We start from the raw sequence: 17739 nt of genomic DNA on the forward strand, positions 1-17739 counted from the left end.
TGCATGAGAAACATCTGACCTGCCTACCTGATTCCACTTGCCAGCACTAAGCACCACTGCCTTCAATGTTAAGGCGTGCCAAATGCTCATCCTGCAACTTTTTAAAGGATGTGAGGCAACATACCTTTACCACCCTCCCAGACAGTGCATTCCAGACCATCACCATCCTCTGGGTAAAAAAGCTTTTCCTCAAATTCCCACTAAACCTCATGCCCCTAACCGTAAACTTGTGTCCCCTCATAACTTACCCTTCAACTAAGGGTAACAGTTGCTCCCTATCCACCCTGTTCATGCCCCCCATAATCTTGTACACCTCAATCAGGTTGCCCCTCAGTCTTCTCTGCTCCAGCAAAAATAACCCAAGACTGTCCAACCTCGCTTCATAAATATATTTTCCATCCCAGGCAACAACCTGGTGAATCGCCTCTGCATCCCCTCCAGTGCAATCACATCCTTCCTATAATGTGGTGACCAGAATTGCACACAGTACTCCAACTGTGGCCTCACCAAAGTTCTATACAACTCTAAAATGACCTCCCTGCTTTTGTAATCTATGCCTCGATTGATAAAAGCATACATTACAAAATTGATAGATTGATTTATGCCTTTTTTACCACCTTATTAACCGGCCCATCTGCCTTCAAAGATCTATGATGAAACACGGCAAGGTCACTTTGTCCCTCAGAACATGCCATTCATTGAATACTTACTTGTCACATTACTTCTTCCAATCACCTCACACTTTTTAGGGTTAAATTCCTTCAACCACTTTTCTGCCCAATTGACCATCCCGTCTCTATCGTCCTGTAACTCAAGATACGCAACCTCATTGTTAACGATCCGGCCAATCTTTGTGTCATCCGCAAACCTACTGATCCTACCCCTCACATAGTCATCTTTGTAATTTAATTAAAAAAACAAACAATAAGGGACCCAGCACAAATCCCTGTGGTACGCCACTGAACACTGGCTTCCAGTCACTAAAGCAGCCCTCTATCCTACATCTAGGCCAATTCTGAATCCACCGTATCAGGTTGCCCTGTATCCCATTTGCATTTGTCTTCTTTATAAGTCGCCATGTGGAACCTTGTCAAAGGCTTTGCTGAAATCCTTATAAACTGTATCAACTGCACTACCCTCATCTACACACCTTGTCTCTTGCTCAAAAAATTCGATCAAATTTGTTAAGCATGACCTCCCTCTGACAAAGTCATGCTGACTATTCCTGATCAAACCGTGCTTCTTTAAGTGGAGATAGATTCTCTCCTTCAAAATTTTCTCCAATAGTTTTCCTACCACTGACGTGAGATTCACTGGTCTGTAGTTCCCTGGCTTATCTCTACAACATTTTTTAAAATAGTGGGACCACATTAGCTGTTCTCCAGCCCTCTGCCACCTCCCCTGAGGCGCCGTCCCCCCACTTTGAAAATCACTGCCATGCACCATGAGCTTTTATTCTCCGCAAAACCTTTGATGTGGAACCTTATCAAATGCTTTATGGAAATCAAAATGCAGTACAACCACCGGTTCCCCTTTATCCACAGCGCATATTACTCTTCAAAGAACCCCAATAAATTGGTTTCCCCCATGTCACTGTTGCTTCTTTTGCCAGTCACCTTAAATCACCTCCAATTCTCAACCCTTTCATCAACAAGAATAGCTTCTCCTTATCTACTCTGACCAGATACCACATGATCTTGAACACCTTTATCTAATCACCTCTTAATCTTTTCTTCACCAAGGAAAACAGCCCCAGCTTCAATTGATTCATGTAACCCAAATTCTTCATTCCTGTAACCATTCTTATGTTACGATTCAGGTTAATAAGATTATTATATTTTGCGACTGTCAATTAAAGGTGAATGTCAAGGGTCATGTGACCTGTTCTGCAGTCTGCCCAACAATAAGTCTGTGTGGTTTGATTGTTAGAGATCAAAGGATGGCTTAGATTGTTTTACCTGAGAAGAAGGTGCATGATATTTACGCTTTAAAATAATGGCAACGGTTTCTGTTTATTATGAGTAGACTGAATCTTCCAAGTCCCAGAAAGGTAGTGTTGGGTATCAGGTTGTAAACAGCTATTCTGTATAACTGTCCCGTATTTCTGAGATAAAAAGGAATTGGGATTAAGGAGAGCAAATGAGCATTTCTACCTCGATACAAGCTTTATTTGTTTTCCATTCCTATGGGACAAAGCAGGGGAAGATATTTTTCAGATGTTACAGACTTCGTAAAGAGTGCTAAATTGGGGAAAGGCCAAGTATAACAAAATTCGGCAGGAGCTAGGGAATGTGGATTAGGAGCAGCTGTTTAAGGGTAAATCCACATTTGAAATGTGGGAGTCTTTTAAGGAAAGGTTGATTAGAGTGCAGGGTAGACATGTCCCTGTGAAAATGAGGGATAGAAATGGCAAGATTAGGGAACCATGGATGACTGGTGGAATTGTGGGACTAGCTAAGACGAAAAAGGAAGCATACATAAGATCTAGGCGACTTAAAACTGATGAAGCTTTGGAGGAATATCGGGAAAGTAGGACAAATCTCAAACGTGCAATAATGAGGGCTAAAAGGGGTCATGAAATATTTTTGGCTAACAGGGTTAAGGAAAATCCCAAAGCCTTTTATTCGTATATAAGGAGCAAGAGGGTAACTAGAGAAAGGATTGGCCCACTCAAAGACAACAGAGGGAATTTATGCGTGGAGTCAGACGAAATGAGTGAGCTTCTTAATGAGTACTTTGCATCGGTATTCACCAAGGAGAGGGACATGATGGATGTTGAGGTTAGGGGTAGATGTTTGATTACTGTAGGTCAAGTCGGCATAAGGAAGGGGGGAGTTTTGGGTATTCTACAAGGCATTAAGGTGGGCAAGTCCCCAGGTCCAGATGGGATCTAACCCAGGTTACTGAGGGAAGGGAGGGACGAAATAGCTGGGGCCTTAACAGATATCTTTGCAGCATCCTTGAGCGTGGGTGAGGTCCCAGAGGACTGGAGAATTGCTAATGTTGTCCCTTTGTTTAAGAAGGGTAGCAGGGATAATCCAGAGAATTATAGACCTGTGAGCTTGACGTCAGTGGTAGGCAAACTGTTGGAGAAGATACTGAGGGATAGGATCTATTCACATTTGGAAGAAAATAGACTTACCAGTGATAGACAGCATGGTTTTGTGCAGGGAAGGTCATGTCTTACAAACCTAATAGAATTCTTTGAGGAATTGACAAAGTTAATTGATGAGGGAAGGGCTGTAGATGTCATATACATGAACTTAAGTAAGGCATTTGATAAAGTTTCCCATGGCAGGTTCATGGAGAAAGTGAAGTCTCATGGGGTTCAGGGTGTACTAGCTAGATGGATGAAGAACTGGCTGGGCAACAGGAGACAGAGTAGTAGTGGCAGGGAGTGTCTCAAAATGGAGAAAGGTGACTAGTGGTGTTCCACAGGGATCTGTGCCGGGACCACTGTTGTTTGTGATATACATAAATGATCTGGACGAAGGTATAGGTGGTCTGAATAGCAAGTTTGCATGATACTAAGATTGGTGGAGTTGCAGATAGCGAGGGGGACTCTCAGAGAATACAGCAAAATATAGATAGATTGGAGAGTTGGACAGTGAAATGGCAGATGCGAGGTGATGCATTTTGGAAGATCCAATTCAAGAGCGGACTGTACGGTCAATGGAAGAGTCGGGGAAAATTGATGTACAGAGAGATCTGGGTGTTCAGGTCCATTGTACCCTGGAGGTGGCAACGCAGGTCGATAGAGTGGTCAAGAAGGCATACAGCATGCTTTCCTTCATCGGAAGGGGTATTGAGTACAAGAGTTGACAGGTCATGTTACAGTTGTATGGGACTTTGGTTAGGCCATATTTGGAATACTGCATGCAGTTCTGGTCGCCACATTACCAAAAAGATGTGGATGCTTTGGAGAGGGTGCAGAGGAGGTTCATCAGGATGTTGCCTGGTATGGCGGGTGCTAGCTATGAAGAAAGGTTGAGTAGATTAGGATTGTTTTCGTTGGAAAGATGGAGGTTGAGGGGGGAACCTGATTGAGGTCTACAAAATTGAGAGGTATGGACAGGGTGGATAGCAACAAACTTTTTCCAAAAGTGGGGGTGTTAATGACAAGGGGTCACAATTTCAAGGTGAGAGGGGGAAAGTTTAAGGGAGATGTGCGTGGAAAGTTTTTTAAGCAGAGGGTGGTGGGTGCCTAGAATGCTTTGCCAGCGGAGGTGGTAGAGGCGGGCACGATAGCAATATTTAAAATGCATCTAGACAGATATATGAACGGGCGGGGAACAGAGGGAAGTAGATCCTTAGAAAATAGGTGACAGGTTTAGATAAAGTATCTGGATCGGCGCAGGCTGGGAGGGCCAAAGGGCCTGTTCTTTTACTGTAATTGACTTTGTTCTTTGTCGATGAATATCACAGACAGTTTTTTATGGTCAATGGAGAAAAAAAGCTGCTTGGTGAACTACCACAGCTGGATGCATCCAGCAACTTTGTGGATTCCAGGAGGTTTTGTTCTTGTTTGGTCATGGAGAAGAATCATCAACAGAACAGGCTTTGCTGCTGCTGGTGGATTTCAGAAACTGAGAGACAGTCACTTGTAAGTTTCTACTAGGTGATATGTGAACCCATTGGAAGCTGGGAGCAACTGTGGACTGTTTGCTAAAAGGACTAATTCTGTGGAGAATAGAATGTGAGATAAAGTATAAGTCACCTACAAAAAAGAAAATATTGTTTAGTCTGTAGTCCTTTTAACCTTTGTTACAGTAAAAGTGTTAAAACGTGAAATTTTGACATGGCATTCTTTCAGCTATTAAATTGCAGTTCAAATTTATTCTTAAATATTTTTGGTCTCTACGGGGATCGCAACATTTATAAATCTTTTTTGAATTCTCCAATGCCTTCACCTCCTTCCTGAAGTATGGTACCTGAACGGGCATATTGCTCCAGTTGAATCAAACCAATGTTTTTTATACAGGTGTGGCATAATTTCCATGTTTTTGTGCTCTATGCCCCTATTTATAAAGCCCACAATCGCATACGCTTCAATTACCTTGCTCTCAACCTGCCCTGCCGTTTCATGTCGAGGTTACTGATATTTATCAAAAGCAGTGGTTCCAACACCGACTCCTGGGAAACCGCACAACCCACCTTCCTGCAGTTTGAGGAACAACTTTTCACCATTGTGGTTTCCTGTCACTCTGCCAATTTTGTGTCCGTGCTGCTACTGTGCTTTTTATTCCATGGGCCTTGACTTTGCTGACAAGCTTGTTTTGTGGCTTATAATGAAGTGCTTTCGATGAATGCACTCATACAATATAAGTTGATAATGGTTCTTTTTAAAGAAGTTGCCTGAATATCTCCTTGTGACTGATACTGGTTTTACAAATAACTATGGATTGTGATGATCAGATACTGCTGGGGCAAAGGAGGGAATATTGTCTGTAGACCAACTGACCAGGATGGAAAATTTGATATGCCTGCCAAAAACAAAGAATTAATCCTGCATCAAACCGGAAAAGGCTAATTTTAAAAATAACTTTAGATAGAGTTGATAATACTAAATTTTTGCAGTCCAGAGGTAATCGGCAGTCGAACACCAGATAACTTAAAAGAGCCTTTTTATTTGCCGTGGGGCTGCAGCACAAGTGTAACTGAGTTACAGCAAGTGAAAATGGCCAACTTCTCTTCGTTATAGTTGACTATATATTCTTACAAAACCCATCAAGTTTTCAATCATTAGTGATACAATTAGCTCATTACGCTCCTCCTTTGACATTATTTTCTTCCCATCATTAGTAATATAGTTAGTTCCATAGCATAGTAATTCTTTATCAAAAAGTCCTAAGGAGTGAATCTTCCCCCGGTTGTGTTTCGTTCCCAACACAGATTCTCACAGACAGTCAAGGTCGTGATAACGCCTTCTCACAGGACCAATTCATTTCACAAAACTGGTATACAAACTTGACATTCCATTTCCCATCAAGCTCTGATTTAACTTGACCAAACTTTCATTCCATTTCCCATCATGCTCTGATTCTAACTTGAGCCAAACTCTGAGTAAATATGAATATCATAATTTTGTCTTTGGGAGTGGCAGATGCAATAAACTATTCTAATTCATCCATAATTTAAGAAATGAGCTGTCTGCAGGATACAGCCACTTCATTTAATGTGTATTGTATTTTATGTTTATATTATAATGTACATTAATACATAAATCAGTCAGGGGCAGGAGCTTTTAAATTATTTAAATTGATTTAAATGCAAAGTATTAATCAATGAATGAAGCCTAAGCGAGATATGTGGAGGTGAATTATACAGGGGAGGTCACGGCCACCACGCTGTGGTAGGCATTTAATGCTGTAGTTAGAGGGGAGTTTATTTTGATTTGGGCGCAAAGGGAGAGGGTGAAATGGGAGGAGAGGGCAAGGCTGGTCAATGAGATTTTGAGGGTGGATAGGAGATACTCAGTGACACCGGAGGAGGGGTTGTTGGAGTGACAGAGGATCCAGATGGAGTTTATTAGTGTCTACGGGGAAGGGTGGAGGGTGTTGCGGAGGGCCGTGGGGCCAGTTTATGAGTATGGGGAGAGGGCGAGTAAGATGCTGGTCCATCAGTTGAGAAAGCAGACATCGGCAAGGGAGATCAGTAGAGTGAGGGGCGAGGAGGGGGGCGGGTAGGGTGGTGTTGGATCTAGAGGGGGCATATGGGGTATTTGAGGCCTTTTATAGGAGGTTCCATGAGTCGGAAACCCCAAAGGGGAGGGAAGAATGGGATGAATGGTTGTTGGATGGGTTGGAGTTTCCCAGGGTGGAGGAGGAACACGTTCAAGACCTAGAGGCCAGATTGGGCTGAGGGAGGTGATGGATGGCATGGGGGTGATGCAGGCGGGAACATCCCGGGTCAGGATGGGTTCCCAGTCTAGTTTTACAAAAAGTTTGGAGCGGAGATGCGGCCAGTGCTGGTGAGGACCTATAATGAGGCGAAGAAGAGGGGGGGGGGATCTCCCCCCTACTTTATCGTAGGCTTCCATTTCTCTGATTCTTAAAAAGGATAAGGACCTGGATCTGTGCGGGTCGTCTCACTCGATATCGTTATTGAATGTCGATGCCAAGCTTTTGGCGAAGGTGCTTGAATCTCGGTTGAAGACTGTGTGCTGGAGTTGATTGGGAAAGATCAGACTGGTTTTGTGAATGGAATGTGCGGACTCTACTTAATGTGATTATGATGCCTTGGAGGTGAAGGGTATGAGGTTGAGGTAGTGATGGTGATGGACGCGGAGAAAACTTTTGACTGGGTGGAGTGGGCATATCTGATCATGGTGCTGGGGCAGTTTGGGTAAGGGCAGGGATTTCTTGTTTGGGTCCGATTGTTGTATAAGGTGCCGGTGGCGTGTGCAGACGAACTGAGTAAGTTCGGGGTACTTTGGGCTACACCGTGGGACGAGACAGGGTGCCTGCTCTTCAGGTTGCTTTTTGCCTTGGTGATAGAGCCACTAGCAATGGCACTCAGGGTGTCAAGGGATTGGAGAGGGATTGAGCAGGGTGTGGGGTATCGAGCATAGGGTTTTGCTGTATGCAGGGGATCTGTTATTTATTTCAGACCCGTTGTACTCCATTGAAGGGATCATGGGATTTTAGGGGAATTTGGCCGTTTTTCAAGATAAAATTGAACAAGGGAAAGAGTGAGGTGTTCCCGATCAATGGTAGGAGGCAGGAAAGAAGGTATGGGGAGTTGCCATTCAGGGTGGTGGGGATGAGCGTTAGATACCTTGGTATCCAGGTGGCACAGAGCTGGGTCCTGCTGCGTAGATTCAACTTGGCCCAATTGGTGGAGCGATGATGGCGGATTTTAAAAGGTCAGACGTTTTACCGCTGGCAGGACGTGTGCAGACAGTGAAAATTATGGTGCTGCCTAGGTTTCTGTTTGTGTTTCGGAACCTCCCTAGGTTGTTTTTTTTAGGAAAACCAATGGGTTGATCTTGAAGTTTGTGTGGGCAGGGTGCGGTGGGCATTTTTGGAGGGAGGAGTTGCCTACCATTGCTGAATTTGCTAAATTATTATTGGATTACAAACGTCGTTATGGTGAGGAAATGGGCCGTGGAGGAGAGGTCGGTTTGGGGACGGGTGGAGGCAGGGGAACGAGTGTGAGGGCTTTGTTATTGGTGCTTTTGTTGTTCTCGCCGGCCTGGTGCTCCGTTAACCCAGTGGCGGTATCGGCTTTGAGGGTGCGGGGACAGTGCAGGCACAGGGGTTAGACAGTATGTCGTTGTGCGCCTCTATTTGTGAGAGCCATAGGTTTGTGCTGGTGAGATTGGATGTGAGGTTCCAGGTGTGACAGGTGGGCATTGAGTACTTAAGGGAATTGTTCATAGGGGGCAAATTTGCGAGGTTGGAGGAATAGAGGAGTTGCCTAAGGGGAATGGTTTTGGGATGGTAAGCGGGGGAGGGAGGGGTGGGGGGGGGAGCGGTGGGAAAGAGGGGAGGGGGAGGGGTGGGGGGTAGAGGAGGGGTGGGGGGGGGTAGAGGAGGGGTGGCGGGGGTTAGTGGAGGGGTGGCGGGGGTTAGTGGAGGGGTGGGGGGTAGTGGAGCGGTGGGGGGGTAGAGGAGGGGTGGGGGGCTGTAGAGGAGGGGTGGGGGGGGCTGTAGAGGAGGGGTGGGGGGGGCTGTAGAGGAGGGGTGGGGGGGCTGTAGAGGAGGGGTGGGGGGGGGCTGTAGAGGAGGGGTGGGGGGGGCTGTAGAGGAGGGGTGGGGGGGGCTGTAGAGGAGGGGTGGGGGGGCTGTAGAGGAGGGGTGGGGGGGCTGTAGAGGAGGGGTGGGGGGGCTGTAGAGGAGGGGTGGGGGGGCTGTAGAGGAGGGGTGGGGGGGGGGCTGTAGAGGAGGGGGGGGGGGGGCTGTAGAGGAGGGGTGGGGGGGGCTGTAGAGGAGGGGTGGGGGGGGCTGTAGAGGAGGGGTGGGGGGGCTGTAGAGGAGGGGTGGGGGGGCTGTAGAGGAGGGGTGGGGGGCTAGAGGAGGGGTGGGGGGCTAGAGGAGGGGAGGGGGAGAGAGGAGGGGTGGGGGGGAGAGGAGGAAAGTTTGGGGGGGGGGGTGGAGAGCAAGACAGGCTTTGCCTCCCTGATAGCCCAGAGACGAATTTTAGTACGTTGGTGGGTCTCGGAGCTGCCGAAGGCAGGAGTATGGTGAGCGACCTGGCAGAATTCTTGAGGCTGGAGAAGATCAGGTTCGCTATGTGGGGGTCACTAGAAGGGTTCACCTGGAGGTGGGAACAGTTTATTGATTTCTTGAAGTAGGATTGAAGGGCCACAAAGGGGGGGGGGGGGGGGGGGGCTGTTAATTGACATATTTATATTTTTGTGGGAAAGCCTTGAATAAAAACATGTAAAAGAAATAAAATCAAGAATAAATATTTTCCTCTTCCACATCTTAAGGATATGGGTTAATGAGGAAAGTAATTTTGCCAGCAATATGCTTAGTTTAGAACTAAAGAATACTTTTTTAAAACTGAAATAATGTTGATCAAAAGTTTGAATGTGAATGTGGTTAATCTTTTATTACCCAAGACGGAATTTTTAATAATAAAATGGCCTGTATTTATACCGTGTGCATTGACTATCAATTTATTTTTATTACTTTATCAGAGTTACAAAGCCAGAGCTCAGAGTGTGGACAGGGGCAAACACCTAATCCAGCTCCTTGCCTGCTCCAAAAACCAATTCAAATTGAATCCAATTCATGGTCCCCACGAGAGAGACATACCAGATCCAGGCATTACACCTGACACCACGGTCAATTTTAGCTTTTTGAGTTGGTGTATTTCTGCTCCACGAGAGAAATGTTTAATTGCTTTAAAATCTAAAAAACATGCCAACCAGCAATTTTCCTACATGAATGTGGGTTCACCCCTTCTTTTTTTCCTTTTCAGGCGCAGATTTCTTTCTTGCAAGGGGAGAGGAAAGGCCAGGAGAACCTGAAGAAGGATTTGGTTAGAAGAATTAAAATGCTTGAATACGCTTTAAAACAGGAAAGGTGTGACTTTTAATTTTCCTATTGATTCTGTAATCTCAAAATAGTTACCATGTAGAATACTTCCCTTTGAGGGTGCATATTATTGTAAAACAAACATTATCAATGGTTTCTCTGGATTTAAATCTGTTCAAACAGATCTCCACACATTGTTCTCTCAGTTTCAATGTGGAATTATAGTTAAGGTTCATATTTATATTCATAAAAAACATCAAGTTTATACTCAATGCTTCGAAATGAAGACAAAATTCTGGAAATAGTCAGCAGAACCAGCAGCATCTGTGGAGGGAAAAAGGAGTTGGCATTTCACTGTCTTTATTTCAGATTTCCAGCAGACTCATTATTTTGCTTTTCTATTAATGTTTAGAAGAATTAGCTTTATTTCTATATTTCGATTGAAATAAAGAAAACTGTTTTCTGCTTCCATTTTAATTAACATTCAGAATGGGGGGCAGGCAATGGAGTTATGGTCACAATCCGATCAGCCGCAATCTAATGGAATGGCGGAAGAGGCCCCAGGGGCTGAGCACCCAAGACTGCTCCAAAATCTTAGCTTATAACCACGTACAGCAAGACCTGAACAGTATTCAGGCTTGGGCTGATGACCGGCAAGTTACGTTTATGTCTCACAAGTACCAGGCAAAAAACCATCTGCATCGAGCAACTCGTACCCCCTCTCCCACAATGCTCCCCAGAGCCTGTCCACCATTTACAAGACGCAGCTCAGGAGTTGCCTGGATGAGTACAGCTTAACAACACTGAAGAAGTTCAACACTGTCCAGGACAAAACCGCCCTCTTTATTGGAACCCCAACCACCACCGTAAACATTTACGCCCCCCACCACCGGTCCAGAGTGGTATCAGGTGTACAAGATGCACTGTAGAAACTCACCAAACCTCCTCTTCAGCACCTCCAAACCCATGACCTCATCTACCTTGGAAAACAAGGGTCCAGACATCTGGGAATACCACCACCTGCAAGTTCCCCTCCAAGCCATATACCACTCTGAATTGGGATTGTATCACCATTCTTTCACTGTCACTGTGTTAAAATCCTGGAACCAAAGAGATGATATTGAAACATAAGATTTCTAAGGGGACTTGACAAGGTGGGTACTGGGAAATCTTTTTTCCCTTTCGGGGGAGTCCATAACAAAGAGCACAGTTTAGAAATAAGGGGTCTCACATTTAAGATGGAGGTGAGAAGGATTGTTAGTGTTTGGGGCTCTGTACACCAGAGAGCAGTGGAGACTGGGTCATTGAATGTGTTCCAAGGCTGAATTAGATAGATTTTTGATCACAAAGGGAGTCTACAGTTATGAGAGGGCAGGCAGGAAAGTGGAGTTAAAGCCACAATCAGCTCACCCCTGATCCTATCGAATGGTGGGACAGGCTTGAGGGGTCGAATGGCCTACTCATCCATTTCTTATAAACTCCTTTGATAGCCGTCTCAAAATGTACCTACACTGGATGGACTGCAGCTGTTCAAGAAGGTAGCTGACCACCACTTTTTTGAGGGCAATTAGGAATGGTCAACAAAATGCTGGCATTGCCAGTGACACTCGCATTCTATGAAAACGTTTGAAAAAGAAAGTGTAAGAAGCAACATCCTGCCTTCAGCATATGCACAGAAGTATTGCATCCTTGATACTCAAAGAAACCATTGCTCCATTTTGCATTAATAATGATGTTGAGACTAGCATCACTCACCATTATTATGGAGTAAGTTGGAAGCAACGTCTAACATCCATGCATTTAAACAGGGAATCCTAAAATTTTCTGTCAAGAGATCCTGTAGTTCTGTGCAGAGTACACTGTAACAGTTCTTGCTGATGAGCTCAGCATTGAAAAACATGCAATTGCGTGGCGTTGTGGTCCTTGACAACTAAAAAGGTTAGGGTTGGTACTTTCAGGATTAAGTACAATATTTATGGCCTGCCAATTGACAGGTATTGCCAAACAGCATCTGACTCTGAAAATTTAATTTAGCAAATTTGGAGTCCCATTTCTTTGTAGGTTAGTTAATGTTGGCGATTTTAGTCTCCCTTTGTCTCATCTTTCTTTCCAAATCTTTAGTCTGCTTCCTGTTTAAGAGAGATGTGCGAGGCAGGTCTTTTCACAGAGGGTGGTGAGCGCCTGGAACGCGTTGCCAGGGGAGGTTGTGGAAGCAGATACATTAACGGCGTTCAAAAGGCATCTTGACAAACATATGGATAAGATGGGTATAGAGGGTTACGGCACAAGGAAGTGCTGAGGGTTTTGGCAAAAGTTGGTATCATGACCAATACAGGCCTGGAAGGCCGAAGGGCCTGTTCCTGTGCTGTATTGTTCCTTGTTCTTTGTATTTGATTTAAATCTAATTTAAAGTTTCTGCATGAGACCCTGCATACCTCAGTGATGATTCTTCCATCTGATTGGTTGACGAATCACACTGTTACTTGCCCTGCTCATAAGATATCATAGTTCCCCTATGGAGGGTGCTATTCTGGGTCACACGTTTGGTTTGAGCAAGTCATGCCTCTATAATCTGTGGCTGGCTAAATGACACAAAATCCAGATGGGTGGGTTTCTTTGAGGGAGGAGATAGAACAGACACTTCTACCTGCGCATAATTGTTCAATAGGGAAAGGAATAATGGTAGAGCACCGTCTAACAGACGTGTTCACCTATTAGTATGGAAATGTAGCTTCCAGCAGTGAGCTAGAACTGACTCAGTTGGACAGTTTCATGTGGTAGTCGGAAAGATGCTGAAATTGTTGCTAAAAGATCAGATGACAATCCATAAAAGGATTTAGCCAACTTTATTGAAATCTTTAAAGAAATTGGTGTCGGACAGATTAATGCAGTGGATGTGATTTAAAAAAAAAAAAATCAATTCATGGAATGTGGGTGTTTCTGGCATGACCAACATATATTACTCATCCCTAATTGCTCTTGAAAAGCCGGTGTTATGCTGCTGCCTTGAATATTACTGAGTGACTAGCTAAGCCAGTTAAAATGAACCATATTGCCGTGAGTCTGAAGTCGCAGGTAGGTCAGTCTGAGTAAGGATGACGGGTTTCCTTCCCTAAAGGACATTAGTAAATCAGATTTTTGATAATCTGATCGTTTTATGGTTACTGATACTGATCCTAGCTTTTTATTCTGGGTTTATTGATAAATTAAATGAAAATTATCACGCTGTCATGGTCATTAGTCCAGGCCTCTGGATACTAATACACTAATTTAATCGCTATGCTAGTATACGTGTAATGACAGAATTCTTTTCACAAGGTGCCAGGTCAGAGACTTCGACAAAGGTCAGGGCTTTTGGAAACATCTGCCAGGTTTCAGAATATACTGAAAATTGGCGACAAAAGAGAAAGTGAGATTAGGAATTGAGGAGAATATATTAAATTTACAAAAAGTGGGAAGTGTATCCGTTCGGGATCCGTGCTAGGATCAGAGTTCACCACATACATAATTGATTTGGGCTAGGAAGCTTGATGTATAGCGTTGAAATGTGCAGTTAATAGGAAATTGATGGATGCTGTCTTTAGCTTTATCCAAAAACAGAAGGACGCTGCCAGGAGTGGGTGGATAAATGGCAAATGAAATTCAGCGTTAGATGATTCATTTTAGTGGGAGGAATTGCAACTGTACTCTGGCTAACTGGAATATATTGTGTTGTCATGTGACTGGTAGATGGAAGGATACACTATATATGTCTAATCATCAAATTAAGCCTCATGCAATTAAGTAGTTGGAAAATATAATGAACATCGAGTAAGTGAACAATAGACAGGCAAATGAATAATACTCAACACAGTATTTTTTTTCCCAAATTAAGGGGCAATTTAGCGTGGCAAATCTACCTATCTTGCACATCCTGCAGACATCCTGGGATCAAAGCCCGATCCTCTGCACCGTGAGGCAGCAGTGCTAACTACTGCACCACCATACTGCCCTCTTGACATCGCATATTTACTGTAATTACAGATGTACCCATCTCAGTGTTGTAACTGAAAAAGACCCTTCAGAGCCCTCAACATAAAATGAGCAATTGAAAAAATACCTTGCTTTGCCAGTGTCTGCCAAAATTGGAAGTTAGGGTGAGAGTGGTATTGAGGTTACGTGGTGCGGCATTCTATAGGAAATACTTGCTATTTATTTTTTATTTTTAAACTATTCAAAACTCCATGGTTTTGCATGTGTAGCAAAAAGTCTTCAAAAATGTCATATAAAGGAAGAAGGATCTTGAAGCTGTGTCTTAATGCAGATTGGAATTCAGCTAGCCTGTATAACTCAGTTACTTGCTGCCTTTTGTGTTTTTTCCCTGGCCGTGGAGTCTAGAATTAGGAGTCACAGCTTCAGAATAAGGGTTGGTCATTTGGGGCTGAGATGGAAGAGAAATTTCTTCACTTAGAGGCTTGTCAATCTTGAAATTATCTACCCCAGAGAGTTCCAAGTTCTCAATCATTCAGTGTATTGAAGACACAGGCTAATAGATTTTTGGACACTGAGGGAAACGAGGGAAATGGGGATATTGAACATAGTGCAGGAGGAGGCCATTTGACCCATCGAGTCTGCACTGACTCACTTAAACCCTCACTTCCACCCGAGCCCCTCAACCAATAACCCCTCCTAACCTTTTTTCCTCACTAAGGGCAATTTATCATGGCCAATCTACCTAACCTACACGTCTTTGGACTGTGGGAGGAAACTGGAGCACCTGGAGGAAACCCACGCACACACGGGGAGAACGTGCCGACTCCGTGCAGACAGTGACCCAGCAGGGAATCGAACCTGGGAAGTTGGTGCTGTGAAGCGACAGTGCTACCGTGCTGCCCTTAAGGTGAAGGAAAGTGGAGTTGAGGTAGATGATCAGTCATGACTGAGCCATCAAAGGGTCATGTGGCCCACCTTCTTATTTCTCTTTTCAATTGTAGGATCCTGTTGCACTGCTGTTTTATTTTTGGCCCAAAACTAATTTAGCTATATGTATGGTCCTCTGGCTCTCTAAAAATCCTTCTTTGAAGTTTGACTTGTCTTTTTTTTTACATGAACAGTTCCATGTTCTGGAATTTTTTGGTGTTTAGTGAATGACCTGGATGTTATGTTATTCCTTGAAGGATTTGTGTATGTTGCATTAATTCATTTACAAAAAATGATTTTCCAATTAAGGGGCAATTTAGTGTGACCGTTCGACCTACTTGCACATTTTTGGGTTGTAGGGATGAGATCCACGCAGACACGGAGAATGTGCAAACTCCACATGGTCAGTGACCCGGGGCCAGGACCGGTGCTACATTAATTCAGACGATAATTTGTCAGTTTCTCGTGAAAAATCAATTGTCTTAAGTACCAAATAAACATTTTCACCATCTTTCTTTCAGAGCTAAACATCATAAGTTAAAATATGGGACCGAGCTGAATCAAGGGGATATGAAGCCTCCAAATTATGACTCTGGTAAGATATGAATGCTGAAGATAACAAAATTTCACTCAAAAAAAGGTAGCAAACGCATTACTTAAGTATTACCAAACTGTTTTTGCCATTGAGTTGTGCAATCAAGTGTTATAAAAGGCATTAGATTTGGAATGAGGTCTAAACCTTCAAGTTACTAGGCTCATGGTGTAAGTAAGAAGTACATTAATGAACTGGATTGAAAGATGCAACATGTTCTGCAGGATGTTGAAAGAACATTTTGTGCATGAATACTAAGTTTCTATTTAGAATTGTAAAAGTTCAATATTATTAAATATTAGTATGCATTTGTATTGGACAGTTGGATGTGCCATCCTTTGATCAAGAAGAGACATGCCGGGGACTTCCGGTGTGCATCATGAAGTGAGTGAGCACACAGAGGCAGCTCCTGCCTAAGGTTGCAGAAAAGAGCTCTTTTTTGGGCAGCACGGGTTGGAATTTCGATGAAAAGGCGTGGGTGAATGTTCAAGGAGTATTTTCCCCCAGGAATAGGATGTTTCTTGGTTATCAGACCCTCAGAAACAGTGCAAGATTTGTCTGAACAGCAACAAACAAAAGCCTCTGCAAGCATGCTAGCGGGGGAAGGGCCAGCTTATAGGTCTCAAGCTGACCTGAGGGCCTTTATGAAAGCTGAATTCTAGCAGCAGAGGGAAGAACTGTGAAAAGATCTCACCAAGGCCATTGAAGAAGCGGAGACGGACTTCCGGTAGCGGTGATGCGGAGCTAAGCCGCACATTCAGTGGCTCCCACTATTTTCGGAATTTGGGGCTCTTTTAAGGGCCCGTAGTGGTGCTGTTTGGAATTTTCCCCGTGTGGAAACACTCCCTCTCAGATTCTCCACCGGTGGATGGCCAGGACTAGGAGTGGAGCGGTCAGAAAACCGGCTTTGCAGTTGTGGCTAAGCCGCACCGCAGCTCCCGCTACTTAAGGACTTTTGGGCCGATTTGAGGGCCCCAAACGGCGCTGTCTCGACGAATCCCGGTGGGGGAAGGTGTCTAGAGGAGCATTCCCCATAATTTATGGTGCTCACCCGGAGTGGGGCAAAGGAAAAGGCTGTAGCAGCTCCACAAGAAAAGTGGGGGAAGAAGGACAAAATAGCGGCCGGCGGAACACCCGAGGACTGGTGGAAGTGGGCGCAGGAGCAGCAAGCTGCTCTTCTGCGCTGTTTTGCGGAGCTGAAGGCTGAGTTGCTGGACTCACTGAATGCGACTACCAACAAGCTGCTTGGAGCTCAGGCGGCCCAGGAGGTGTCTATCCGGGAGTTGCAGCAGCAGGCCGCTGAGAGGGAGGAGGAGGCCGTGGTCCTCGTCGGGAAAGTGGAGTTGCACGAGGCACTTCACAAAAAGTGGCAAGACCGCTTGGAGGAGCTGGACGTTCGCACGAGGCGAAAGAATTTGAGGATCCTGGGCCTGGCGGAGGGGCTGGAGGGGTTGGATCTCCCGTGGTACGTGACCACGATGTTGAGCTCGTTGATGGGAGCGGGGTCCTTCCATTTGCCCCTGGAGCTTGAGGGAGCTCACAGAGTGCTGGCCAGGAGGCCTAAGGCAAATGAACCCCCGCAGGCGGTGCTGGTGCGGTTCCATCGATTTAGTGACCGGGAGTGTGTGCTGCGCTGGGCCAAGAAAGAGAGGAGCAGCAAGTGGGAGAATTCGGTAGTGCAAATCTACCAGGACTGGAGTGCGGAGGTGGCTAAGCGGCGGGCCGGGTTCAACCGGACGAAGGCGGTGCTGCATGCCAAGCAGGTCAGATTTGGAATGCTGCAGCCTGCGCGTCTGTGGGTGACATATAAGGACCGGCACCACTACTTCGAGTCCCCGGAGGAGGCGTGGGCCTTTGTACAGGCGGAGAAACTGGACTCGAACTAGGATCTGGGGACACACTATGGCCGTTGCTGTTTTCGCTGTTGCTGTTCTTCAATTTTGACACGTGTTTTTTTTATGCTGCTTTTCTTTTTGCTCTGTTTCCGGGTGGGTTTGTCTGGTGGGTGTGGGGTATGTGGGGAACGTTGGGGGTATGTGCTTTATATGTTCTCTTCTGTACGGGGCCGGGAGTTGGGGTGAAACTGGATTTTGAGGAGCTGCGTCGGAAGGGTGGGGTGTGGCAGTGTGAAAGCGCGGGCTTTCCTCTGGTTGTCCGCGCTGCGGGGCAGGGGGGCGGAGCTGGAGGTGGGGGCGTGGCCTCTACTGGTTTTCTTTCCCGCGCTGAAGCGGTGCCAAGGAGGTGTGGCAAGAGGGGGATGACCCC

The 17739-nt window shown here is 45.3% G+C and overlaps 1 protein-coding gene across 3 annotated transcripts in view; it reads left to right on the top strand.

The window, feature by feature from the left end:
* strn (striatin, calmodulin binding protein) overlaps positions 1–17739 on the top strand; it is a 117057-nt gene that overhangs the window by 38718 nt on the left and 60600 nt on the right. For all 3 annotated transcript variants that reach the window (XR_005461055.1, XM_038800584.1, XM_038800585.1), the window contains exons 2-3: positions 9928–10031; positions 15404–15477. Coding sequence is in view for 2 of the 3 variants with exons in the window: in XM_038800584.1 (XP_038656512.1) it covers positions 9928–10031; positions 15404–15477 (178 nt within the window). In the remaining variant the exon portion in view is untranslated. The remainder of the gene's footprint in view (positions 1–9927; positions 10032–15403; positions 15478–17739) is intronic.

Source organism: Scyliorhinus canicula, chromosome 6 (assembly GCF_902713615.1).
Source record: "Scyliorhinus canicula chromosome 6, sScyCan1.1, whole genome shotgun sequence".
Classification (NCBI taxonomy): domain Eukaryota; kingdom Metazoa; phylum Chordata; class Chondrichthyes; order Carcharhiniformes; family Scyliorhinidae; genus Scyliorhinus; species Scyliorhinus canicula.